The 20,168-nt window shown below is 44.7% G+C and overlaps 2 protein-coding genes across 2 annotated transcripts in view; both read right to left on the reverse strand.

Moving 5' to 3' along the window:
* Positions 1-4,450, reverse strand: part of LOC141076790 (uncharacterized) — a 49,470-nt gene extending 45,020 nt beyond the window's left edge. Inside the window, exon 1 of the mRNA XM_073564099.1 lies at positions 4,055-4,450. Coding sequence (XP_073420200.1) covers positions 4,055-4,450 — 396 coding nt within the window. The remainder of the gene's footprint in view (positions 1-4,054) is intronic.
* LOC141076815 (uncharacterized) overlaps positions 1-20,168 on the reverse strand; it is a 918,929-nt gene that overhangs the window by 196,259 nt on the left and 702,502 nt on the right. The window lies entirely within an intron of this gene.

The following is a 20,168-nucleotide window of genomic DNA, read 5'->3' on the forward strand; positions in this document are numbered from 1 at the left end:
ATTACAGCCATAAACCACACAGAGAGTAGAGATATATCAAAGCACAGGTGGAATGTGTTTTATGTAGTTTATCAAAATCCTGTTTCAAGTTAGTTGGTTTTAAAAAGAAAAAAGAAATTGAAAACTCAGGCTAGGGGAAGCTCTGTCGTTATTGTACAGAAATTCACACTTGGCCTCACTGTACAATTAATGTTGTCAATCATAAAAGGGAAGTTTGGGCAGAAAGACTGGACCTGGTCTTGTAGGGACCATGAGACATTCAGCAGCACAGAAGGGAGAGAAGATTCATCCAATAAGATCTCAGGGATCTAGGAAGCCAACAGCATCATTACCCTCCGCTTTCTCAAACAGACCCATCATAATGTTTTTCTTCAAGTGATTTTCTATCTTGTCAGCACATTCTACGTACGCTGTTATTTGGCTTTATAGTTACAGATCTGGGCAGGTAACGGTCAGCGTCTCCTAATCCCAGGGGGTAGGTGGATCCTCCAGGTTGTAAGTCATTAGAACAGTTTTGGGTGGAGGAGAATGTTGTGGTCCAGAGGCAAAATGGTGATCATGGTAATACGGCCGGACTACACCACCGATAAAGCAGCCACAGCCGGTGACTGAGAGGAATCTGTGACTTCTCTGCATTCAGTGGTTACTACTCACCTGGGTAGTCATATGTGGGAATCTCCTCTTTACACCACTCATCATCTCTCACATATGTCTCTGTAGTATTAATATGGGTCAGATCTTCACCCTGAAACAAATATTGCAAAAGTCACAGACAGATGGAGACGTCCCATCTATGATCAGCTCTAATCCTGCCATCTCCACCGTTCTCATTACACAAGTATAAAACATATAATACTGGTGGATAAAACAAGACTGAGCACAAGACCTTCACAGCCGTCTACACATCATAGGGGAGATCTCCTGACACCTTCTCTCCATCTACCTGATGATCCTGAGGAGCACTGGGATCTTCTTGTTTACAGTCCTGTGGAAGAAGAGGACGGGGACATCTCTCTGGTGTTGTCCTCTTACTGGATAGATCTGGAGGAAACACATACAGGGACTGAATTCATTCTCTACATACAGATAATTATAGGCCGTGTGTATTTAGTCCTGTCTATTACCTGGAGATGTGAGGGGCTGGGGAACCTCCATTATGACGTTCTTGTACAGATCTCTGTGTCCTTCTAAATACTCCCACTCCTCCATGGAGAAATAGACAGCGACATCCTGACACCTTATAGGAACCTGACACATACAATGATACTGTCATCCCCCCGATCCCTTCATAGTGTTACTGTATAATGTCCCAGCATTCCCAGCAGTGTCACCTCTCCAGTCAGCAGCTCTATCATCTTGTAGGTGAGTTCTAGGATCTTCTGGTCATTGATGTCCTCATGGATCAGGGGGTGAGGTGGAGGCCCCGTGATTGGGCTCAGGGGTCTTCCCCATCCCTCAGACACAGGGTCCGGACAGCGATCACTAGAGGTCTTCTTCACCACTGTGTAATCCTGGTTATGGAGAAACACATTAATAAATCTCACTACAGACATTCCCAGAGTCCTCACCTCTCCAGTTCTGTCCATCTGTTATTCCCATAGATAAGAATGATGTAATGTGACGTCATCAGAATCTCTCACCTCTCCAGTGAGACGGAAGAGGATCTCTAGGGTGAGGTGTAACATCCTCTCCGCCATCTTGTCTCTGTCCATATCCATCCTTGATGGGTAAATCAGGAAAATTCTCTTTTGTAGAAGATCTTCACTGAGAGGATCCGATGTTGAAGAGACCTGAATGAGAAGATGAGCCGATGTTCCAAGGATTCTTCTTGTGGGAATTGGCTGTGATATCCCCTGTGCAATATATTTATTAATGTGCTCAGTAATGGGGGGGAATCTCCACATCCCTCCACCTGCAGAGCTGCACTCCACATATATGGCTGCTCTGTGTGCACAGGACCTGTGATGAGGTCACAGGAGGGGAGGAGTCAGGGGTCACATGATCTCCGGAGTGAAGACGCTACATGGAGACTTCTCAGTCAGTGACATTCCCGCCATTATTTGCCCCACTGGATTCAATTTAGTCTGCAGTTGGACTTTAGCTATTAGATTTTCATCTATGGTGCACCAGATCATATATAAATTTTATTTTGATCAAGGTACACTGGACCACTAGTACTCGAAATAAACAGCTTAATGTCCTGAATAATATTTGCCAAAAAAGTTATCAACTCTATGTGTAGTTCAGAAGTTATTCACGTAAATCGCTTATTTATGTATGTTAGCGGAAACTTGGAAGAGTTTCACCAGTAACTTGCTCGGACTATCATCACAATGTACTTCAAGGCCAGAATGTTGTGAACTACTTCCAGTAAGACATTAATTATTCACAGATTCAACGTACTGTACCTTGTACATTCACATAATCTGAAATAAAAAATTTGAACTCCGTATAGTTCAGAAGTGAAAAGGAAAAATAATTTATTTCCATGTGTGAAAATAAGCATGGTAAAATGTCGCTAATAATGTATTAGGTGTGTTTTCAAGATGTTTTATACCTGGTCAGTAAACTACGCAATCAGTTTGGGAGTTAAAGTGAGTAGTTTAGTAAAAAGCCGCTCACCACGTCAAGGTAATGGGATTAACACTTGAAAACCTTGAATGTTCTGTAGATTTTGCTAAGGGTGGCTGGCCAGTGTTAAATATTCTCTGTTTAAGTTTGAATTGAATCATTAAAAAATGTATTCCAAAGTTAATTTCTGTGTTATCATTTTCATTCCTGTGAATTTGAGGTTTTCAGACTTATTCTAAATTTGCCTCCACACATATCCCACAAAAAAGATGGAGGACATAACATGACAATTACTTGTGCTGGTGTTAGTAAACAACCATTAACATTTTTTTTGTTTTTACATTTTTTAAATATTTTTCTACTTTAAAGTTACGCATTAGCATATGAAAGTGACAACTCATGACTTTTGTTACCTGAAAGAGAATGAAAGATATTCAAGTCATAACTGTCATGGATTCTAGGAAAGTCATTTCAAAATGTTAAATTCAAAAACCATTAAATTGACTAATCTGACATTTTGGCCAGGCACTTGGGAAACACTTGGCTCGATGGTACACTTTTTGTGTGTCACTAGAAAGTGAAGACAGTATTCTTCAGAGTCTAATCTTAAGGCTGTATAGAAGGATTTTTTCATAGTAGCTTTTGAATGTTTTTTACCACTTATCTATTTTGATTTTGCACTTTTAATATCGCATGTAGGGCATACATAGTTCTTTATATCTTTAATTTCCGTTGAGGTGACTTTCACACAAGAATAGTGAAACCAATTCCGGCAGGTCACACATTGACACTGAGAGGCTTTTTCTCTGAAATGCGTGGTTTTCGTGAGCATATTTTCCAACTGCAGGAATCATTTAAACCTCCAAAGCCGATAGAAACAACAGCTATGCTTTCCATGGAAAACGTGTAGTCTCTCAGCTTTTGTAACTTTTCAGTAACTGGTTGTTGTCTTCTTGGTAACACTTTACGTGGACATTGTGTTTTCTTCTGAATCAGAAACTGGTCATACTGGTCAGCAACCCACAGGCGTGTTTTTATTAAGAGACAATTCTGAGGTTGCTGTAACCTTCACAGTTTGCTAGTGCGAAAGCTGTGCAAATGACAAGCAGGCCACAATCGTATGTATTTCTTTGCACGTCTGTGTCAGGGACATTTAACGACTTCCAATCGACAGGAGTAACTGGTAAACTGTCAGCCAGGTAAATAGCAGCAGCTGTCCGAAAAAGGTTCAAGGATTCTTGGACTTGAGGTCTTCCATGGAGAGAGTCAAACACAAATACCAACTTCTTATTGAAATCTATTACACCTCGCTTCCAATGGAGCCCACGTGTCTCAGGCGATGTAATAAAAGGGATAGACAGAGCATCACCACTGAGAAATTCTGTGTTGTGATCTAATTGTACGACTCCATCATATCGCCCCAATGCGATTGATAATTATCTGGTTGCAGTGCACGTATCTCCAGCAGTGATAGCTGACTTACTACTGAACCAATAATTTCATCAGATATCCATTGTTTTGGCTGTAGGCACTCAACATTTGAAATGTCCACTTTTGTACTTTTGTTCCATGGATAATAATTGTTTTGAGGCTCCAGTATTGATTTGTTCCTTATTAGTGATGAATTTTTAAGGTCACTGGTTTCTTCTTTTCCTCCTGCAGCAGTAACATTGGATGTAGTAATTTTGGATCGGAGAGGTTTGTGCGGTGTACGTTCGTTTGTAGAATTAACATATTGATCTTCATATCCCGTGTGCGGTAGTCTGTCTGTTTCCTGTTTCGTGGCCTTATTTATTCTTGAAAGTAGTCTTGATTTTTGGCTTGTTGTAGGATGTCGGTAATAGGTGATTTTTTTCGTGGAGAGCTTCGTTTGTTCCATTTCTCTTGCGATAACACTTGGTCTTCTGAAGATTCACTTGAATGTTGTGCTTGTTGTTTTTTGCTCTTCTGAACTGTTGACAACTTTGCATTAAGTTTGTAAGATTTAATTCGATCTCTGATATTCGCTTGGAGCAGTCAAACAAAATCACCAACGTGGTACCTGAACCTTTTCTGAATTATATCATGCTTCAATATCTTAAACCAATTATCAACATGGCAGTTGCTTTCACGATTTAGTTTATCATCCGGTCTGATTGAATGATACAAGATCCCGGTCCACAGTGGAATGCAGGGTAGGTGATACTTGATAAAATAATCTACAGCTTCAGGGCCATAAAGTGGGTTATTTGCTTTTGGACTATTGATGTTTTCAGAAACAAATTCCTCTTCATACTTCAGCTTGAGTGCTAAGAAGTGTCTTACAAATGGGGAAATCTTGGACAAGGGTTGCTTTAGCGTACTTTCCTCCAGTAATTCTGCGGGGGACTCTGTTTCGCTTGATTGAAACTCGTCCTGAAGACGAAACCCTAGTATATTCTGAATGTATGTGTGAGTTTCAGGTGTCTCGTATTTTGTTAAGCATATTCTACATATGTCTGAGAATATTTTTTCAACGGCAGGAAGGCTTGTACATTCTTGCATTTGTGCAAATGCATATTTCAACATATGTGTCACCTCTTTATGTATTAATGAATGGGACAAATGCTTTCATTGCATGGGCACAGAATATTGCAATTAACCCCTTAATGTCCAATGATGGACACAGTCCATCATCAGACATCTCCCCTGCCTTGATGAGGGCTCCGGCACTGAGCACGCATCAAAGCTGGGACATGTCAGCTGTTATGAACAGCTGACATGTGCCCGCAATAGGCGCGAGCAGAATCGCCATCTGCCCGTGCCTATTAACTAGTTAAATCCCGCTGTCAAAGCTGACAGCGGGCATTTAAATAGCATTTCCGGCCACCAGGCCGGAAATGACGTCATCGCCTACCCCGTCACGTGATCAGGGGTCGGCGTCATGTTGCCTGGATAGTCAGAGGTCTCTATGAGACCTCTATGGTTGTTCCAGGCATATGGCTTTCAGCGCCACCCGGTGGAAGGCGCTGAAAGCACAGCAGTAAATCTGCTATATATGGGCGATCTGCTCATCGCCCATATGTAGTAGAGCCAATCGGGTTGTGCATGCTTCTAGCCTCCTTTGGAGGCTATTGAAGCATGCCAAAAGTTAAAAAAAATGTTTAAAAATAAAAAAAATTTAAAAAAACGTTCAAATCACCCCCCTTTCGCCCCAATCAAAATAAAACTAAAAAAAAACCCCACATACACATATCAGGTATCGCCGCGTTTAGAATCGCCCGATTTATCAATAAAAAGCATTAACCCGATCGCTAAACGGCTTAGCGAGAAAAAAATTCAAAACTCCAAAATTATGTTTTTTTGGTCACCAAGACATTGCATGAAAATGCAATAACGGGCGATCAAAAGAATGTATCTGCACAAAAGTGGTATCATTAAAAATGTCAGCCCGGGCACGGAAAAAATAAGCCCTCACCAGACCCCAGATCATGAAAAATAGAGACGCTATGGGTCTCTGAAAATTGCGCAATTTTTTTACATTTTTTTTAGCAAACTTTGGAATTTTTTTTCACCCCTTACATAAAAGAGGACATAGACATGTTTGGTGTCTATGAACTCGTAATGACCTGGAGAATCATAATGGCCAGGCAGATTTAGCATATAGTGAACCTAGCAAAAAAGCCAAGCAAAAAACAAGTGTGGGATTGCACTTTTTTTGCAATTTCACTGCACTTGGAATTTTTTTCCTGTTTTCGAGTAGACGACATGGTAAAACCAATGGTGTTGTTTAAAAGTACAACTCATCCCGCAAAAAATAAGCCCTCACATGGCCATATAGGCGGAAAAATAAAAAAGCTATGGCTCTGGAAAGAAGGGGAGGGAAAAATGAAAATGCAAAACCAAAAATACCCCTGGTCGTTAAGGGGTTAAACATGTCTGTGGGTTCCAACATTTCTGCTTTGTTATGATTTGCCAACATAACTCTAAGTACTCAGAAATAGACATTTGGTTAAATGACACATTTATAGATTGTAGAAGGGCCCAGCTATGATCAGTAACCACACGAAATGGTGACATTCAAGCAGGTGGCATGCATGTGCCTTTTTAAGTAACTCAACAGGAAGCACACAACAGGCACATTGTGTTCATCTGCCAAAAACTCTGCTCATGGTAAAGGTGGCTGACCCTTCTTGGGATGTTCAAGCACTGCAGCATAATGCAGCATTTTCTTCTCACAGTGTACATTCTTTGTAAGCGAACCTGTGGCATCACAGTATAAAGCACGCTCATGGAAGTTTGCGTAATCCTTGAAGAGCCGAGTTTGCCGTTCACTGTGGAGTGCTAACATGAATGGATTACCTGGCTTCAGCTGAATGCACCCACTGAGTTTGGCTTTTGTTGGTATATAGTCTGGAGGCTTCAGTGTCTTCAAGTTAGAGGAAAGTCTCCGCTTTAATTTTGCTTCATATGCTGCTTGTGGAAACACATGACGATTCTTAATGTCTGGTATATTGCCAGCTTCAGTTTACACGTCATTTCCTTTATGCTCATGGTCGTGGTAAGTTTGGCTACTACCAACTAGTGTAGCGCATTGTGCGCTTCTTCTCTCTTAGACTTTGCCAAGTTCCGAGACTGAACATCTGAATCTGTTCGTTAACTGGAATGTGTGCACTATTTATTTGCAATAACAGACACTTTCAGTGGAAAGAGATTAGGTTCTTGGTCCATACGAAAATGGAAGTGTGAACAATCATTAACTTTGCAGCATGCTTTAACATTTAGATATGGGGCCCTTCGCTTTCGGGATCCTGTTTTCTTGATCTGGTTGTAATAAAATTTCAATGCACACTGTGGCCGAAACTCTATCTCTTTAACATAAAACATGCTGCACCAGTCTCCAATCAACCGCTTCCCATTTTTTGGTCTAATGTTCTCCTATTCACATTCACTTAGTAGAAAAGTAAAGTTTTCTGTGCTATGGGCTTCAATGGTTTTACTGGTTTTTTTCGGGGTTTCTTCCACCTTCACGTAGACACTGCCATTCCATGATGATGATGATGATGACAGTCTCTCGTTTTTCCGTGATCAGCATGGAATTTTCTTCCTGAGTAATTAGCATGGACTCAGATGAAACATTGTCTTTAGCTGTTGGGGTCTTTTTATAGCATGAATTTTCTTCTTTACTAGAGAATGAGCATGATGCTACAGTAGGATGCATCCTTTTGTGATGGTGAGTTGCATAGACACTCTGAACTTGATCAGAGGTTGGTGTTGAATGTACAAAACGAAGCTTGCAATCTTTTGTTACATCCTGATTTCCTGTGTCAGAAGATGAGTGTCCATCACCTTTACTTCTATTTTGGAAAACTGGATTTGACAAATCACTCTCATTGGATGATGTTTCAGGGAGGACATTAGAACTTCTTTTCCTTTGAGGGAAACCATGATATGAAGGACCTTCTTTCAAAGCAGAGGACACAGTAGATTGAACATAAGGCTTGACATTAGTTGATGCTGAGGACTCTGCATCTTCAGTTGCTGAAGGGTCATAAATGCTGCTCTCGTCACTTACCGCAGTATTACTTAGTGACGTTTCTGAATCACTGTTGTGCAGTGCTTCAGGAAAACCATGAATGGCTATCAGGATTACTAGGTGTTAGACATTTTTCATACAACAGCACACAGCAGTTCTTCTGGATACTTTCCTCATAGTTTGTAATTTGATAGCATTTAACAGAAGCATCATCTAACACATTGATTTCATGTTGTTTGTCGAAATCCACAGTTATGTAATGGCCTGAAGCTGATATGCCATAACGAAATATAGCACCAACAGGCTGGTTTCACATTAGCGCTTTTGTGCGCAGCGCATCGTGCGCACCCGTGCGCATGCGCACTGCGCCCCTATGTTTAACATGACGTGTGCATGGTCTTGCGCACACTTGCGCTTTCGTGCGCATGCGTTTTTTTGTCTTTCACGCCAGGCGCGCCAGACGCAACATGTTGCATTTTTTGGTCCACCCTGTCTCGTCAAAAAAACGCATGCGCACGGAATGCGCAAAAACAACACATTGAAGTCTATGGGAACGCATGCGTGCGCATGGTCTTGCGCACGCTTGCATTTTTTTTGGGCATGCGTTTTTGAGGTAAACAAGTCTGGAATGTGGTCTAGACAATGGAAAATATGTCACACCTAAAAACGCATGCGCATAAAAACGCAAACGCATGCAAAAACGCATGTAAAACGCAAGCAACGCTGCGTTTTTTGACGCATCAGCGTACGCATGACGCTAAAAAAAGCGTGTTTGTTTTGTGTTTTTCTTTGCGTTTTTTATGCGCACGATGCGCTGCGTAAAAAAACGCTAATGTGAAACTAGCCTTACTGAGTTCCATGTCCTGGTCAGCTCCTGTGCTGCTTAACGACAAAACATGGTCAATGAAGACAGTGGATTCATTCCTTTGTTGTGAAGATCCCACATTTCTGGCTACCTGCATCAGAAGGTTTTCCGGTGGATTTCGAAACTTCTCTGTGATCCTACTGAGGCTTCTCTTATGGCAGCCAAGGCATATCCATTGAGAAATCATTTCATCCTTTACCGAATCCTGCAATAACTGTGGTACAGACGTCTGTGTATTTCCTGGGTTCAGAATGATGCATGTGGTTCTTTCTGGAATGCTCCCACACAAGCCACACAATGAACATTTGTACATTTCTGTATTTCTGCTTCATTACACGTTCCTTCCAAAAGACAATGGAGTGCAACAGACAAGGCTTCACACGGATCATTTTGTGTGCCGTCAACAAAATGACAAGCAGAGCTAACATCTTTGAGAAACTTTCCAGGTGAACTGTTCCAGTGTGATCACCCATCCTCAGATGGGAGAGGAAGTGAAGCGCATGTAAGTACAACGAATTTCCACAAAACGTACTCGTTATTTCTCAATCCAAGCACACTTTCACAATGTTGCTCCTAGCTAATAATTGCATAGTTGCATTAACCCAACATGTATTTCCAAGGTTTTGAAGGCCACAAAAAGCTGGTTTATCTTTCACGGCGCATGACATATCATTAGATAAACGTTTAAACTCATCTGTCAAAAGTAGGTTGGTAAACTCTTTCTTAACAAGGAAACTTTGGCTGAAGCAAGTTCTTTTTTACCAGTTGGCCAGATTTCCCATGACTTACTTTCTGTCTAATTTCTGGGTGAGATTTCCAACATTTATAGCACTTTAATCGATTCTTTTTGTTACCACTCTGATATAATTTTGCCAGAACATGGTTCCAAGCTGATGCTTCACCGGAATGATCTAAATCCATCACTGAAAGTGTGGGAATTCCTTCAAGCAAACTTACCACTGCTTCAACAATTTTCTCAGCACTGGGTGTAGCGGGCTGAAATGGCGTGTTGGTCTTCTTATACCAGACTGTTTTACTGCTGAGGGCAGGCTCGAACTATTGCAAGAATAAGACGATGACAGTGGGATATTATCAATAAATGGAATCTTTTGACTCTCGTGCATTTTAATTTGTAAACTGGAACTTGTACTTCACAGTTAGGAAAATAGAAATACTATAGACTATAGAAACACAGTAAGCATTAAATGTAATTCACCCTTCAGTATGATGACACCTGACTTGTCATTGCGTAATTGATGGATTGTTTCAAGCAACACACAGAGGAAGGTAAATGCTCAAAAATCAGGAGGCACTATCTTTATTTCAATAAAAAAATGGTTCCAAAAGATTTTGAGTCTAATTTTAATTATGGTAACTTAAAATTATTTTATGTACTGAATAGGGATGAGCGAGTAGTGAAGTATTCGGACTCGCTTTTCTCGTACCGAGTATACCCTAATACTCGGGTATTCGGTACGAGTAGCGAGTCCAATGATAGTCAATGGAAAATGCGAGTAATTGTCTGCTGGACCCTACAAAGTGGTCTGGGGGCTGAGGGAAAGGCTAAAAAAAGGCTAAAAAATGTGTAAATGTTAAAAAAATGTATGCTGTAAACAAATGTATATAACATGGGGGCTCCTGGTCAGGGGCTGCACGAGTGGTTTTACACCACTGCTTCACTAGAATGTACAAACACTATTTGAAGTCCTGTGGTTTGTGCCGGCAGAGCGGGACTCTTACACCAATTACACAGTGCCATTGATATATCAGAAGTGCCGTAAGAGCGAGTGATAATGGAGGCAATCTTCTGACAGCTAAGTGTGTAAGTGGTGTAAGGAGAGCAATCTGCCCTAGCGGCTGTGTGATGATTAACGCAGGAAGAAGCCACCCATCATCATTTTCATCACAAGGGATTCACAATTATAAAGCTTGGACTACTGTCCTTGTTGTTCCACTGCCACTGCCCAATGTGTAGGCATAGACATAGTGTCTTCACAACATTAGCCCTAGGGGCTATATCATGGTTGATGCAGGAAGGAGGCCTCAAGAACCAGACAATTATGAAAGTAGCCCCCCAGCTATGTTCCCCTCTGCGATCTGTGTCCTCCAGCTATGTGTCCTCCAGTGATTTCTGTGCCCCACTGTCTTCGTGCCACCCCCAGTGAACTTTGTGCTTCACCTGTGATCTTTGTGCTCCACCTGTGATCTTTGTGCTCCACCTGTGATCTTTGTGCTCCCCCTGTGATCTTTGTGCTCCCCCTGTGATTTCTGTGCTCCCCCTGTGATCTCTGTGCCCCCCTGTGATCTCTGTGATATATATATATATATATATATAAACTCCGATAAGTTGTGAAAAAAGGGGCAGACTTTTTTTGGCCTCTATGGAACATTTTGCATCCATAACATAACCTTTCTCTGCTGTGGAACTAAAATGTTGCCACATGGGCTAATAGAGTCCTCCCGTCCCCAGATTGCTCAACACTTGCGATGCTTACCTCTTCCCACTCCTCCGCTGCCGCATCTTCTGACTGCAATGTTTCAGGCCAGAGGGTGCAGTGACATCACGTCCATGCACTCTCTGCCTGAACAGTCACAGTGCAGACAGCCGGAAGACGCCAACACAAGAGCAGAGCAGCGGTCAGCGAGGAGAGGTGAGGATTTCAGATTGTTTTTAAATGTTTTGAGCAATATATGGGGCCCATCATATACTGGAGCATCATATGGGGACCATCATATATGGATCATTATATGGGGCCCATTTTGTTTGGAGTTTGGTGCAATATGTGGGGCCCATCATATACTGTATGTAGCATTATATGGGGCCCATTCTGTTTGGAGTTTGGTGCAATATGTGGGGCCCATCATATACTGTATGTAGCATTATATGGGGCCCATTCTGTTTGGAGTTTGTAGCATTATAGGGGGCCATCATATTCGGTATGGAGCATTATATGAGGCCCATTCTGTATGAAGCAAGGTATGGGGCTCATTATACTTTTGGGAGCAATATATGGGGCTCATTATACTGTATGGAGCACTATGTGGTACCTATAATACTGTATGGAGCAATATATGGGGCTCATTATACTGTATGGAGCAATATATGGGGCTCATACTGTATGGAGCAATATATGGGGCTCATTATTCTGTATGGAGCAATATATGGGGCTCATTATTCTGTATGGAGCAATATATGGGACATGTTATTCTGTATGGAGCACTATGTGGTGCCCATAATAGTGTATAGAGGACTATACTGCCTGATTTATGACCTATTATAGAATGTACAATAGTTATCACTCATGTAATATAAGAAGTGAAATCTTTGGCATTGTATACCTATATTTCTCTGCTGTATCTGTGCATTATGATTTGTGGTATGTGTTATTTCAATATTACTATGGCCAAATAAAAATAAAATATTGGAAAGCGGTTTAAATACATAATCCCAAGTAATCCCCTCTCCTCTGGACAGGGGATAACTTTCAAATTGCTGGAGATCCGACTGCTGGGACCCCTATGTTCCCGAAAATCAGCGCTCTGTAGAGCAACGTGTAAATGCAGCCGTGGTCAATCATACGCACTGTGGCGTCATTCACATGTGGCTCATCAAATATCTCCTTTAAGGAGAGTGAGGGGCATGACAAAGTAAAGTAAAATTCACTGATCGGGGTGAGGAGTGTTATAGTTTGTGGGCTGGTGGGATTTGCGTGGCAGGGCTGCTTTATTGTCCCAGTCCGGCCCTGATAGATAGATAGATATGGGATAGATAGATAGAAGGATAGATAGATATGGGATAGATAGATACAGGATAGAAAGATAGATAGATAGATATGGGATAAATAGATAGATAGATACATACATAGATATATCTATCCATAGATATATCTATAGATATTTCCATAGATATGTGTATAGATATGTGTATAGATATTTCCATAGATATATCCATAGATATTCCTATAGATATATCCATAGATATTTCCATAGATATGTGTATAGAGATATCCATAGATATAACCATGGCTATTAAAGAACAATATGTTTCATTTAAAAAAAATGGTGTGGGCTCCCATGCAATTTTCTGCACCAGAGGAAAGCCGACTGCTGGGGGCCAATATTTGTAGCCTTGGAAAGGGGTAATACCCATGGCCCCTTCCCAGGGTATGAATATCAGCCCGCAGCTGTCTGCATAGCCTTTACTGGCTATTAAAATAGGGGGACCCCCAAAAAAATGATGTGGGGTCCCCCTATATTTTATAGCCAGAAAGGCTATGCAGACAGCTGCGGGCTGATATCATAGCCTAGGAAAGGGCCATGGATATTGCCCCCCCAGCTACAAATACCAGCCTGCAGTCGCCCCAGAAATGGAGCATCTATAAGATACGCCACTCTGGCACTTAGCTCCTCTCTTCCCAGTCCTGTGTAGCAGTGGGATATGGGGTAATAAGGGGTTAATGTCACCTTGGTATTGGAAGGTGACATTAACTCCGGTTAATAATGGAGAGGTCGTCGATAAGACACCTATCCAATATTAATCTTATAGTAATAAGGGGTTAAAAAACCCACCCACATAAGAATAAACTATTTTCATGAAATAAAACACGACACGGTTTTCATATTTTTATTTCACGCCCAGATCCAAGCGACGCCCTCGATCTCTTGTAATAAAAAGTAAAAAAATAAATAAACCGCATACTCCCTGTCCAACACAGTCCAATTGAAAACGAGTGTCCCACGACGATCTCCCCTATAGAACAGTGACATCAGGTGATGTGACCGCTCTATAGGGCCTCCCAGTGATGAACTGACAGGAGACAATGGCTCCTGCAGTGCATCACTGAGGTTACCTGAGTTCAGAGTCTCGCTTTACAGCAATGCTGCGTGGGAATTAGGGTTACGGGACCTCTTTCCTGGCGGCGGAGGGATCCTCTGCCTGTCATTTCATCGTGGAGCCCCTGGAGAGTGGTCACATCAGCTGACGTGGCTGGTCTCCATGGGAGATCGTCGTGGGACCCTCGTTATTATCTGGACTATGGCGGAGAGGTCATGGACAATGACAACGACAGACACAACACTTAATTTTTCCATTACCAAGCTAAGCAGGTGACTTTTATTTTATGACGTGCTCAGTGTGCCACAGGTGTGTGATATTCTAATGTAAGTGTATGGAATGTTTATTTCAGTGCTCAGTGCGCCACATTAGGGTTAGAATTTCAATGTAAGTGCGTGTAATGTTATTACCTCACCTTTACAATGGACAACATTCCCGATCACAAAGACTAGAAACAGGACAACAGACCACACATATCTTCAGGCCTGAGCCAACTAGAACGCTGGTCATACAACCCTGATGCCAGACAGCCACCCAAATGCACGCCCTGCAACAGCGAGCATGCACGCTGTAACAAGCGCCACCCTGTTAGTCCAGCGATGGCATAGACTCAACCACTGAGACACACTAAAGTCTCTCATCTGCCTTGTAAAAGTCTTAATGTGACTATGGCTGCTCTTCATCACACCATTCCTAAGCCGGCGGCCCACAGATCCCAGTTCTCCCTTGTACATAGAATGCAGGAAGGTTACACTTGTCACAGTGACACAACTCACTATAGCTGCATTTCATAGATATCACAAGGTTTGGTGACAACTAACATTTATGTCTAATTATCATCGTTTACTAAATCAACAGCCTGGATCCGGTGCATAAACCGTAATCATCCACAGATTATGAATGATTGTCAGTGACATGACTATAACAAGCATTTATAATATGTAAACGCTCTAATATTATTATCACTTGATGAATGTCCCCCAGTCTGTGCCTGTAAAACATGGAGCCTGAATATCCATGTGACGCCGTAATCATCCACAGATTATGAATGATTGTCAGTGACATGACTATAACAAGCATTTATAATACGTAAACGCTCTAATATTATTATCACTAGATGAATGTCCCCCAGTCTGTGCCTGTAAAACATGGAGCCTGAATATCCATGTGACGCCGTAATCATCCACAGATTATGAATGATTGTCAGTGACATGACTATAACAAGCATTTATAATACGTAAACGCTCTAATATTATTATCACTTGATGAATGTCCCCCAGTCTGTGCCTGTAAAACATGGAGCCTGAATATCCATGTGACGCCGTAATCATCCACAGATTATGAATGATTGTCAGTGACATGACTATAACAAGCATTTATAATATGTAAACGCTCTAATATTATTATCACTTGATGAATGTCCCCCAGTCTGTGCCTGTAATACATGGAGCCTGAATATCCATGTGACGCCGTAATCATCCACAGATTATGAATGATTGTCAGTGACATGACTATAACAAGCATTTATAATATGTAAACGCTCTAATATTATTATCACTTGGTGAATGTCCCCCAGTCTGTGCCTGTAAAACATGGAGCCTGAATATCCATGTGACGCCGTAATCATCCACAGATTATGAATGATTGTCAGTGACATGACTATAACAAGCATTTATAATACGTAAACGCTCTAATATTATTATCACTTGGTGAATGTCCCCCAGTCTGTGCCTGTAATACATGGAGCCTGAATATCCATGTGACGCCATAATCATCCACAGATTATGAATGATTGTCAGTGACATGACTATAACAAGCATTTATAATACGTAAACGCTCTAATATTATTATCACTAGATGAATGTCCCCCAGTCTGTGCCTGTAAAACATGGAGCCTGAATATCCATGTGACGCCGTAATCATCCACAGATTATGAATGATTGTCAGTGACATGACTATAACAAGCATTTATAATATGTAAACGCTCTAATATTATTATCACTTGATGAATGTCCCCCAGTCTGTGCCTGTAAAACATGGAGCCTGAATATCCATGTGACGCACGACTTCCTGGCACACCGGATGACGAGATGACACTTGGCGACAATATCTGTCCATACACTGGAGCAGCTTCGTATTCAGACATTTTATAGCAAGACCCCCAATATCTAACCTATTCGAGATATCAGTACACAAACATTCAAAAATTGTGCAATCAGCAAGTAAAGGGTTTAGTAAAATGTTCAGGCTGATCTCATCATCTCCTTTTATTCTTAATCATATTAAAGGGAACCTGTCACCCCCCCTAGGTGTTTTTAACTGAAAGACCCTCCTTGTGCGGCACTAATGCTGCATTCTCTTTTAGTTGGGTCCCTTCCACCGCAGAAAGAATCATTTTTATAATTTGTCCCTCATACCTCTAGTTTGTCCGGGGTGCAGGTCTTTCCCCCTGGACACAGACGCCTCACAGCCATCAGTCATTTTCTCCATTCTTCTGGGCGCCACCTCCTCCGCGTTCAGTTATTTACCCGGCGCCTGCTCTATAATCTTGTTTCTTGTTTCCTGCCCGTCCACTGACATCACATGATGTCTTCCTTCTCGCGCCTGCGTGGAGGCGCGGCCCGAGATCCCGTCCCAGTCTCTTATTTATTCACACTGCGGGGTGGGATCTCGGGCCACGGGTCCACGCAGGTGCGAGAAGGAAGACATCATGTGATGTCAGTGGACGGGCAGCGCTAACTGCACATGCACAAGAAACAAGATTACAGCGCAGGCACCAGGTAAATAACTGAATACTGAGGAGGCGGCGCCCAGAAGAAAGGAGGAAATGACTGATGGCTGTGAGAGTTGATAATTTTTTTGCCAAATATTAGTCAGGACATTGAGCTGTTCATTTTGAGGACTAGTGGTCCAGGGTACCCTGATCCAAATAAAATTTATATACAGTTGGTGCACCATAAATTAAAATCTAATAGCTAAAGACGAACTGCAGACTAACTTGAAGCTGGTCTCCACTCCGTACACCTCGTACACATGTGGCTCCGCAACATACACCTCGTACACACACGTTTCCGCACAGTACACCTCGCATACACAAGGTTCCGCTCCATACACCTCATACACACACGGCTCTGCTCCATACACCTCGTACACACACGGCTCCGCTCCGTACACCTCATACACACACGGCTCTGCTCCGTACACCTCGTACACACACGACTCCCCTCCGTACACCTCGTACACACACGGCTCCGCTCCGCACACCTCGCACACACACGGCTCCGCTCTGTACACCTCGTACACACACGGCTCCGCTCCGTACACCTCGTACACACACGTTTCCGCTCCGTACACCTCGTGTACACACAGCTCCACTCCGTACACCTTGTACACACATGGCTCCACTCCGTACACCTCGTACACACACGGCTCCGCGCCGTACACCTTGTACACATACGGTTCCACAACGTACACCTCGTACACACATGGCTCCACTCCGTACACCTCGTACACACAGGGCTCTGCTCGGTACACCTCCTATACCCGCGGCTACACTCTGTACACACACAGCTCCTCTCCGTACACCTCGTACACACATAGCTCCACTCCTTACACCTCGTACACACATGGCTCCGCTCCTTACACCTCGTACACACACGGCTCCACTCTGTACACACATGGCTCCGCTCCGTACACCTCGTACACACACGGCTCTGCTCCGTACACCTCGTACACACACGGCTCTGCTTCGTACACCTCGTACACACAGCTCCGCTCAGTACAACTTGTAGACACACGGCTCCACTCTGTACACACATGGCTCCGCTCCGTACACCTCGTACACACACGGCTCCGTACACCTCGTACACACACGGCTCTGCTCCGTACACCTCGTACACACACGGATCCTCTCCGTACACCTTGTCCACACACGGTTCCTCTCCGTACACCTCGTACACACAGGGCTCTGCTCCTTACACCTCGTACACACATGGCTCCACTCTGTACACACATGGCTCCGCTCCGTACAACTCGTACACACACGGCTATCCGCCGTACATCTCGTACACACGACTCTGCTCCGTACACCTCGTACACACACGGCTCCGCTCCGTACACCTTGTAGACACACGGCTCCACTCTGTACACACATGGCTCCGCCCTTACACCTCATACACACACGGCTCCGTACTCCTCGTACACACAGGGCTCCGCTCCGTACACCTCATACACACACGGCTCTTCTCCATACACCTCGTACACACACGACTCCTCCACGTACACCTCGTACACACAAGGCTCTGCTCCGTACACCTCGTACACACACGGCTCCACTCCGTACACCTTGTAGACACACGGCTCCACTCTGTACACACATGGCTCCGCTCCGTACACCTCGTACACACACGGCTCCGCTCTGTACACCTCGTACACACACGGCTCCTCTCCGTACATCTCGCACACACACGGCTCCGCTCGGTACACCTTGTACACATGTGGCTCTGCTCCGTACACCTCTTACACACACGGCTCCACTCCATACACCTCGTACACACACGGCTCTGCTCTGTACACCTCGTACACACACGGCTCCGCTCCGTGCACCTCGTACACACACGGCTCCGCTCCGTACACCTTGTAGACACACGGCTCTGCTCTGTACACATATGGCTCCGCTCCGTATACCTCGTACACACACGGCTCCGTACACCTCGTACACACAGGGCTCCGCTCCGTACACCTCGTACACACACGGCTCCTCTCCGTACACCTCGTACACACACGGCTCCTCTCAGTACACCTCATACACACACGGCTCCGCTCCGTACATCTCGTACACACACGGCTCCTCTCCGTACACCTCGTACACACGGCTCCACTCCGTACACCTCGTACACACGCGGCTCTGCTACATACACCTCGTACGTACACACACTGCTCCGTACACCTCGTACACACAGGGCTCCGCTCCGTACACCTCGTACACACACGGCTCCTCTCCGTACACCTCGTACACACACGGCTCCTCTCAGTACACCTCATACACACACGGCTCCGCTCCGTACATCTCGTACACATGCGGCTCCGCTCCGTACACCTCGCATACACACAGCTCCACTCCGTACACCCCGTACACACGCGGCTCTGCTCCGTACACCTCGTACACACATGGCTCCGCTCCGTACACCTCGTACACACGCAGCTCCGCTCCGTACACCCCGTACACACGCGGCTCCGCTCCGTACACCTCGTTCATACTCGGCTCCACTCCGTACACCTCGTACACACACGACTCCGCTACGTACATCTCGTACACACACGGCTCCGCTCCTTACACCTCGTACACACAAGACTCCGCTACATACACCTCGTACACACACGGCTCCGCTCCGTACATCTCGTACACACATGGCTCCGCTCCGTACACCTCGTACACACACGGCTCCCCTCCGTGCATCTCGTACACACACGGCTCCGCTCTGCACACCTCGTACACACACGGCTCCGCTCCTTACACCTCGTACAGACACGGATCCGCTCCGTACACCTTGTAGACACACGGCTCCACTCTTTACACACATGGCTCCGTACACCTCGTACACACACGGCTCCCTACACCTCGTACACACAGGGCTCCGCTCCGTACACCTCGTACACACACGGCTCCTCTCCGTACACCTCGTACACACACGGCTCCGCTCCGTACACCTCGTACACACACGGCTCCTCTCCGTACACCTCGTACACACGGCTCCACTCCGTACACCTCGTACACACGCGGCTCCGCTCCGTACACCTCGTACACACACGGCTCCGCTCCGTACACCTTGCACACACGCGTCTCCGCTCTGCACACCTCGTACACACACGGCTCCGCTCCGTACACCTCGTACACAAGCGGCTCCGCTCCGTACACCCCGTACACACACTGCTCCGCTCCGTACACCTCGTACACACAGGGCTCCGCTCCGTACACCTCGTACACACACGACTCCGCTCCGTACACCTCGTACACACACGACTCCGCTCCGTACACCTCGTACACACATGACTCCGCTCCGTACACCTCGTACACACGCGGCTCCACTCCGTACACCTCGTACACACGCGGCTCCGCTCCGTACACCTCGTACACACACTGCTCCGCTCCGTACACCTCGTACACACACGGCTCCGCTCCGTACTCCTCGTACACACACGGCTCCGCTCCGTACACCTCGTACACACACGGCTCCGCTACGTACACCTCGTACACACGCGGCTCCGCTCCGTACACCTCGTACACACGCGGCTCCGCTCCGTACACCTCGTACACATGGCTCCGCTCCTTACACCTCGTACACACACGGCTCCGCTCCGTAAACCTCGCACACACGCGGCTCTGCTACATACACCTCGTACAC

This window comes from Dendrobates tinctorius, unplaced genomic scaffold (genome assembly GCF_039654945.1).
Source record: "Dendrobates tinctorius isolate UK_male_01 unplaced genomic scaffold, ASM3965494v1 ptg000430l, whole genome shotgun sequence".
In the NCBI taxonomy this organism is placed as follows: domain Eukaryota; kingdom Metazoa; phylum Chordata; class Amphibia; order Anura; family Dendrobatidae; genus Dendrobates; species Dendrobates tinctorius.